Source organism: Quercus lobata, chromosome 1 (genome assembly GCF_001633185.2).
Source record: "Quercus lobata isolate SW786 chromosome 1, ValleyOak3.0 Primary Assembly, whole genome shotgun sequence".
Taxonomy (NCBI): Eukaryota; Viridiplantae; Streptophyta; class Magnoliopsida; order Fagales; family Fagaceae; genus Quercus; species Quercus lobata.
Window position 1 is genome coordinate 10445283 of NC_044904.1, and position 9029 is coordinate 10454311.

General features: G+C 34.2%; 1 protein-coding gene across 1 annotated transcript; it reads left to right on the forward strand.

The window, feature by feature from the left end:
• The first annotated feature begins 3844 nt into the window (after nt 1–3844).
• LOC115978102 lies at nt 3845–8173 on the forward strand. Its single transcript, XM_031100127.1, has 7 exons — nt 3845–4252; nt 4388–4464; nt 4608–4742; nt 6377–6431; nt 6606–6693; nt 7508–7606; nt 7715–8173. The coding sequence occupies exons 1-7, from the start codon at nt 3918–3920 to the stop codon at nt 7847–7849; spliced, it is 924 nt and encodes a 307-aa protein (XP_030955987.1). The 5' UTR covers nt 3845–3917; the 3' UTR covers nt 7850–8173.
• Nucleotides 8174–9029: the final 856 nt, after the last annotated feature.

The window sequence follows — 9029 nt, forward strand, 5'->3', positions numbered from 1 at the left end:
TGGTAAACAAATAAAAATAAAACATATATACGAATAAAATCATAATTTATTATGATATATTTTATAGATATATGTATGTGTGCATGAATGCATGTGCACGCATATGTATTTGTTATGAAATTTTATGGACAAATAAAGGAATATATTATATATATGACTCACCAACAAGTAAGCTAGTGAAAGAAAGGAAAGAAAGTACGTACATGTCCGTTTGAAATCAACTTATTTAATTTTTTTTGTTGAAATTAAGTATACTAAAATATACTTATACCTTAAAAAAATTTATAAAAAAAAATGAGAAAAAAGTGAGATTTTAAAAAACTGTACATAAAAACCAAAAACTAAAAGCCGAAACTGATGCCAAACACCTTTTATATATATATATATACACGTGTGTGTGTGTTAGTGTTTTGGAATGATTAAGTAGGTGTGTATGCATGTTGTGGATGAAAATTGAAATACCTTATCTATTGAGGTACGCCACCCATATATAACTAATATAAGTGCTTTAAGGCACCTGAGGACCACAAGGGTACGATTATTAAGCTATCTCCTTCCAGGAAAATGCATGCATGCATTCTAACACAGTCTTCTCGATCGTGAAGAACATGGACCATCAATCATAGTTCATGGACATGGAGGCTAGCTAGGTAGGAGCATGGAGTACTGTTTGTTTACATATGTAATATGTATTTATGTGCGCGAACTTGCATATCATGAGTAGTGACTGACAGTGTTGACTGCTGAACAACAATTATTAGTGGTTACTTACTACACTGAAGACCAAGAAAGCCTTCCATGCAACATCCAGGAAATTTCTTGACATGATCAACAATATATGAGCCATCACAAATCAAAATCAACAATATATAGCACGGTAAGTCCACGAACATTGAAAATTTCACACACTCTCCCGTATAAACTTGGCACCTCACGGGCCTCACTTCACATAGGCCCACTACAACACAAACTGAAGAGAGAGAGAGAGAGATCTTCTACAAATTTTTTGGTGCCCGTAAGCTTATTGTTTATAACATGGACGTTAGGAAGGTGTCACAATCTTACTAACCGTTAAAATTATTGTGTTTAACGATTGAATGATAAACAGAAGTATAAAAGTAACAATATACACAAAAGTGTACATAATTCGGCATGATTATCTACATCTAATGTGTGAAAACTCTTGATAATTACATATTTTTATTAAACTATTGTGTTACAACATATGAACTCAATGCACAGCTTATATACTAAACAATATTTGACTAGCCCTAAACTATTCAAAGATTAACCAAATGTTAAGCTGCTTATTCTACAAACACATAAACCTATAATTGATTTGGACCATTGGGGTTAGTGGGTTACAGTATGTCTAACACTAACAAAATCTCTCCCTTTTTATTAGATAGGTAGATAGTGGGGAGAGGTGGAGTTCGTGTTGGGTGCACATCACATGACACCCTTGGATTCCAACACACACTTTTGTCAAAGCTCATTTATAAGCTTGTTCCAAAAGTTTTCAAAGCTAGCTCTTTCATTTATTGAGAATTGACCAAAGCATGGGAGAGGTCTGACTTCTCTTAATGAGAAGTGATGCAAGGCGTGTGGGACACACTGAATGAAAAGAAAAGAAGAAGAAAAATGAAACAAAGGCCATTCGGCCTCGTGGGAAGTTGAAGCAAACAGAGAGCCATTTTGGCCATTTTGTGTGAGTTCAAGTGAGCAAGAAACACAGAATAGAGAGACATTCAACTTGAGAGGTGCAGTCCGAAGAGATAGAGAGAAACACAGTGAAAGTGTGAGAGATTGAAAAAGAAAAATGAGATATTTTTTTTTTATTCAAGTTATATACAAGGAAGATAAATTAGTGTAGTTCTCATAAAGTTTTTTGAGTGCTACAACCACGAAGAGTTGGAGTATTTAGAAGAAGATTTTGCTACTGGTTTTGTGTAAGATTGTATTTACTCCTTGAGATTTAATTAATTTGTTGTGTATCCAATTTATTGTGGACTCAAGTTTAGCACAAACTTGGTAGTTGTAATCTCTATTTCATCGTGGATATTTTTTTGGAGTTGTCCCGTGGTTTTTTCCTCTACACCGGAGGGTTTTCCACATAAGATTTGGTATTCTTTTATAGATGTGTTTATGTTTTGTTTGCTGGAATTTTTTTTTTTTTTTTTTATTTCCATAATATTGCTATTGCTTGATAGTTATACATTTTAATTCACACATAGACATAGAGGGAATTTAGGATTTTTTCCCAATAGTTTGAACCACAAACATGAGACACAACAAATGAAACTATTATCCCTCGACTATTACTTAAACCCATAATAATTGTTGTTTTATAAAGATTTTGGAACAAATTTTGTCTATATCAAGTAATGAAAACTTTAAAAAATCGAGAGGATGTAAAAGCAAAATATAATCTAATTAGAAAAGCATGTCATCATTTCGGTGAGTATTTTAATAGAACCTAAACTAACTCACTTATACCTACAGCAACTATTAATTAACCCTCATTACCCTAAATATAAAACATCGATCATACTCAAATTCCACTTTTATCTAGCTTTTTGTTTGTTTTGAATAGTAAATTAGACATTGATAAAAGTCGCAATACATTTACATTAATGAGACAACATTACTACAGAATTAGCTCAATGCTGTTTGATTCAGGATTTACGATTTAGGTGGAAAAGTAAGAACTAGAAGAAAAGCCCATGTGCGATGGTTTCTTATTTAATAAGCGTAAACACAGACAGGGAGTAATATCAACACGGCCCATCAATCAAACTTGGCCCAACCCAAGTTAAAATTAATACCTATACAGCTAGATCTTGCTTAACCCATTACAAGCAAAAACCCTTCTAAAAGATATGCAAATGCAATTTAAAAAAAAAAATGAATGCCGAAGTTCACAAATAAGACCTTGAAGTTGTATTCTATATAAATTTATGTTATAGGAGGCAGGAAAATATAAATTTGTTTTTTTTTTGGGGGGGTTTGTGGGGTTGGTTCTGACTTCTGATCAAGTATTTGAGAGGAAGGAACCTCTTGGTTGGGCTTTCTCTAGGTAGATCTAAGAAGAATTGGAGCCCAAATTTGGGCTTAAAATTCTGAACAAACACACCCCGACCAAGCTGATGACCTTAGTCCAATAACAAAGTTAGGGCCCAAGCCTTTTGTTTTTAATTTGGAATTCTGGATACTAAACTCCTACAAGCAAGTAGAAAATTCATTAAAAAAAAAAGTAGATACTTCTAGAAAATTATAACCGGAAGTAACCAAGAATTCTATAGCTCAATTGACACTAACATCCATGGTTCAAATTTCCACCCCCCTCCCCAATTGTAATTATCATATTATCAATCAAATATATATATATATATATATATGTATGTATATTATCATTTGGTCCAGAAATCCATTAAAGCCATTTTATTTTTTTTCAAATGCTAGCTAAGGTGATATTTCACCTTAGTGGACACCTATTGTAAGTGTTATTTAAAACAAACAAGTAGTCAGGTGTGCGTTTACACTTTTTGACTCTAATCAGCATGAGAAAGAGCAGCGTGAATCTTCAGTTCAAACTTCATCATTTGGTATTTTATACCGAAAATAACATGAGGAATCTTCAAAAACATCATCATTTGCGTGGGCTAGCATTGTAATATAATAGTGGGAACTATATATATATAATCTTGTCTCAGCCTTAAAAATTACAAATTTAGCAGAAAAAATATGAAGAAAAAACCCTTAAAAATTATAGCCTTGTTAAAAACTTGTTGAAACGACAACGTTTTGAATAAAATATCCCCTAAAGCTAAACCTCCTCAAAATCTCAAAGCAATAGACGATAACGAAAGAAGCATTATCCTCAAAACGCTCAGGGTGAAGTCACAGCTCCACCAACAATGGAAGCAAGCTCCTTCATTTTCACCTATCCTTCTTCTTCTCCTTCAATTTCAAAAACCCACTTCGAGTTCAGCTTCCCCTACCCTTCTTTCCCACTCTCTTCTTCTTTACGAAGATACCCTTGTAACATTCACAAGAACACAGTCAAATTGTTGTGTACCCGAACCACTCTTCGCAATTCGGCTCTTACCATCGAAGAAGAACAAGCTCAAGCTCAAGCTCTAGAGAAATCTAAGGATGCTCTCTCCACCTCAACCTCTTACAGAGACATGTTGCCCAAGATTGACAAGAGTGGCAGGTTTTGCAGTCCAAGAGCCGCCAGAGAACTCGCTCTGTAAGATTCTTTTCTCATTTTGCTCTTTTTTTATCATCTGGGTTTTCTTTCTTTTTTTGTTTTTAAGGCTGACCCATGTTTGTTTCTCGGGAAAGAAAGGATGATGTTTGATGATTTGGTGCGATTGAATGACAGGTCCATAGTTTATGCAGCCTGTTTAGAAGGTTCAGACCCAGTTCGGCTTTTCGAGAAGCGAATGAATGCACGACGAGGTATCATCTAAGACCAAATATTACTAAGCTTGCAATGTAAATTTTTGATTTTGGAGTTTGATTTTTGGACCAAGTGTATTGTGCTTTTGAGGGGAAAAAAAATGGGGAAATATTGACTGGCTTTGTTAAATATACATGTTCAGAACCTGGTTATGAATTTGATAAGGCTTCGTTATTGGAATACAATCACATGTGCTTTGGAGGGCCACCTGTTACAGTAGAGACAGTGGAAGAAGCAGACGAGCTTCTAAGCAATGATGAAAAGGAAACTGCAATTGGTAATCATGTCAAATTTTTGTTTTGTTTACCTTTTTAAGTTTTATGCGATTGCTAGAAATAAGACTGCATTTTGAGAGCTAATTTAGTGAATTAGTAAGTTGTAAGTGTCATTCTCTATTGCCATATAGCTTAGAATTTTTCAAAAAGCATGTAGTCTCTTTCAAATCATAAGCTTTTAGAGGCCCGTTTCAGACTGCTAGTGTATTTTATAAATGTTCAAACCTCAATATCTGTTTGGTTAATCTGCATCTATATTAAGTGATGGATGTGCTGGAATCGATGTTGACTCAATCAATCAGTGCTTTCAAGTTTCAACTTCAAGGCAGATTAAATAGAAAGATTCAGAACACTTGCTAGTAATTAGGATTTAGAATTCAATCTAGGCTTCTTTTGTGTCTTTTGAATGTTTCTGCCCTCCCTCCCTCACCCCTGGTTATTCACTTTCTTTGTTTAACTTATAGCTATTTGTATTTAGAATGTGTTTTCTGTCTGTTCTAGATTAAATAAATAGTTTTTAGAATGTTTTCTCTGCCCTCCTCACCCCCAATTGTTCGCTGTATTTGTTTAATTTATAGCTATTTATGTGTGGAATGTGCTTCGTTATCGTTCTAGATTGAATAAATAATCTTTAGAATGTTTTCTCTGTCCCCCTCCCCCAACTCTTCACTATCTTTTTTAAATTTTAGCTATCTGCATTCAGGATGTGTTCAATTATCTTTGTAGATTGGCCCTCACCCGGGGTGCCTTAGTTGTTAGGGAGAGTGCCTAGACTAAATTTAAACCCAGAAGTCTTTGGTTTGACTCCTAGCTGAGGCATGTCGTGATTTACTCGATGCCTGCTCAGTGGGGGAGTGTAGGCGTCCAGGGTTTGCCCCCCAGGGGTGCCACTGGCCCATACCTTGAGGGGCTTCCTTGTAGGTTGAAATAATAGTTCTTAGGATTCTTTCTCTTCCCCTCTCTCCAATTGTTCACTATCTTTATATAAATGTTAGCAATCTGTGTTCAGGATGTGTTTAATTTTGTTTTCTAGATTGAAATAATAGTCTGTAGTTCCTCAGGACTTGCACAGGTCATTTCTAAATTACCAGAAAGTCTATCTATTCAAGTTGGAAACACACTTGTTTAGTTACACACATAGCCATGTCCTCAACATACTAAATATTTACATAAACATTACTGAGGACCTGTCCCCATGTTGCAAATCATTAAAATCAAAATTTTGATTATAGTTAGAACTAAGCTTAAGCTTTGTTATTGTGGAGTGACATTCTTCAGTCAATGTGAAATTGTGTTAGCTTGTTCGTTTGCTGTTATTTAGAATAACTTCATAGTGAATATATCTTTAAGTTACCAGGGCATGCACAGAAAATTTTTTAATTCTCAGGTCTCATGAAGTTTTGAGTGCCCTCTATGTTGCTCTAGTTCCATGCTAGAATGACCTTTTCTGTTTATAGGAAGGCTATGCTACTTCAGTAGCTTTGTACTAGTTGAGAAAATGATAGCCTTGTATGTGCAATTATTATTAGCTCTCTGATTTAGTTGCGATTCTATTATATCCATTCATTTTTCAATTTCCCTTTTTCACTAACTTTTCAGTCGCATGAATTGTTTTGTTGTTTTATTTCTACCTCAGAAGCAGAAGTCCTTGCAGCTCCTCCAAAGTTGGTATACAGCAAATTGATTTTGCGGTAAACTCTCTGAGTTTATAGATTAGTTAATTATTACTTTATCTCTGTTGCTACATTTGTTACCTGCTGCAAGTGGAGCATGTCTTTATCCTTTCTTTTTTTTTTTTCTCCTTCATTTGTGCTAGTGCGTGCACATAGAGAGAGAGTTAACTATGTCTCCATGGTTTATTGCAGATTTACTAGGAAAATTTTGGTTGCAGTCATGGAGAGATGGGACAGCCATGTGCTTGTCATTGACAAAGTTGCCCCTGCAAATTGGAAGGTTGAAGCAGTTATTGTATTTAAATATTAAATTCCTGGATTCTTATTTTCTGCTAGCATAATTCTCATTGTTAACAATCGTTGGCACTTCTTGCTAGGTAGTATGCATACTTAAATTTATTTGCAAAACATAGGCTGTAATATATGCATTCGTTTTCCAGTTCCTGTGCCCTTACCTTACCATGATAGATTTGTTTGCCTTTCTTGGATGCCACTCTCCATAATTAAGGTATATGTGCTTATTTGGCATTTAGTGCAACCCTATGACTTGGACAGAGTAAAGATGTCTTTTTTTATTTGTCAAGCATTATCATCTTAACTTAAATGTTAATGTTCTTCCTCTTTTTATTTTTATTATTTTTTTTTTTAAAGCACCATTATCTTTTTGATGTTTTTCCTGTTTTTGAAATTCTGAAATGGACATCTATGCTACATTGCTGATTTTATACTCTTCTTGGGAGGGCATAGCCAAAAGAACTGGCAGCAAAATAGCTGAAGATATGGGTTTTTATAAATTCGTGTGTTTCTTTATGATGTGTCAAATCTAGCTGCACCCAAGAACTTATCTTCTTTTTTGTTCTATTCCATTTTCATTTGCAAATTCTTCTTTCCTGGAAACTTTGGCTATTTACATAATGGTATCTTCCCATCTAGGTCTTAAAAATTTTAACATCTCAAATTAGAGCATAGAGTCCCCCCTACCCCCAATATATATATATGGATGATCACAAAAGAGATTACATATTTGCCAATGTGTTAGTTTCTTCAAATTTACTAATGGAGATGTCTGCATCTTATTCGTTTATATACTGCAGAGTGAGCCAGCAGGCAGAATCTTGGAGCTTTGTATTCTTCATTTGGCAATGTCTGAGATAACAGTGCTAGGGACACGGCACCAAATTGTCATCAACGAAGTAATTTCTTATTTTCCATTCCTTTTTAAGTTTGCTTGTCTTTACTTCGCTGTCCTCCTCTACCAATTTACAATAATCTAATCATATATGGCATGGCTATTTTTGAAGGCTGTTGATCTTGCTAAACGGTTCTGTGATGGAGCAGCACCCCGTATCATCAATGGGTGTCTCAGGACTTTTGTGAAAGACCTTGAAGGAACTGGTGTAGCTCAAGCCTTAGATAAACAGAAAGTGATCCGTTAATGTCTGAATTTTAGTTATTTCAATTACTGCTCCTTGCTTTTGCATTGTTGAAACTTGAAACTCCCATGACCATTAGTGGACTGAAGAGTCTCATTCAGGATATGCTGATGCTGGGAAACCTCAAGGGAAAGTGATTTTTGTCTCTCTTCAGGTGGATTACTGCATTTTTCAGGCTCAAAAGTTAAAATGGAAGGGATGGCTTAGTGGGCAATTTGTTAGTACCACTGTTGTATTTATAATTAAAAAAATTTGAGTATTATAATGTATATGATGATGTTGTAATTGAGATATTCAAATACTATACAATGTTTTAAGTTTTGGCTATCTTCTGCTCATGTCACTCTTCCAAATTCTTGTAGTTGCTTGTTTCTGCATTAGTATTCCCCCTTCCCTCTACCTCCTTTAGTATTGCTGGGTCTCTGTTATTATTTAAGACACTTAGAAATTTTAGGCTCTCTCAATTTGTGCAGTTTTGGAACTGCTATTGCTTTGTAGTAATTTGTAATTTTATATAAATAAAACTGAGAGGGGCTTGTTCTTTTTTTTTCTTTTTTTTCTTTTTTTTTAAAGTGCAGAAACATGCTAATAACGTGTGGAAATTTGTTTTAGAGAATTATTCTTGAAGACAACCTGTTTTCACAACACCAAAATGCTATTTGAAACTGTTTGTTTGCAAGATTTCTTTGTGTTATCTAAAGACAATTTTTAAGATATTTTTAAAAAAACGCTAATCAACACATAGGTGTTTGAGGTTTTTTTTTCAACTAAAATCCATTGTTTTAAATTTTTAATTACGGGTGTGAATGAGTTGGATGAGGTCATTTTTGAGATATTATAACAATTTTAAAACCCAAACCAACCTAATCATCATGAAGCAAATTGGGTCTTCGGCTTGGAGTCATTTTGTTATACATTCAAATTGGGCTTTCACTCCCATCAAAAAAAAATTAGGCTTTCATTGACCTATTTGAGCCCTTTCTCAAAGAAATAATTACAATTTATTGAATATTATATTCTAATTTCATCAAAACTAAATTTCAACTAAAATAAATCAAGCTAAGTCTCAAAAAAAAAAAAAAAAAAAAAACACTTTTAAAACTATCATAATAACTTGGACTGGATTTGGTTACTTTAGATTGAAGAGTTTATCAATTTAAAGTTTTAAACTCAATCCCAACTC

Coding starts and splice junctions, on each gene's coding strand:
- LOC115978102 (XM_031100127.1), top strand. CDS start 3,918: ATGGAAGCAAGCTCCTTCATTTTCACCTATCCTTCTTCTTCTCCTTCA. Junction 4,743..6,376: donor TGAAAAGGAAACTGCAATTG/GTAATCATGTCA, acceptor TTTCTACCTCAG/AAGCAGAAGTCCTTGCAGCT. Junction 6,694..7,507: donor TTGCCCCTGCAAATTGGAAG/GTTGAAGCAGTT, acceptor TATATACTGCAG/AGTGAGCCAGCAGGCAGAAT.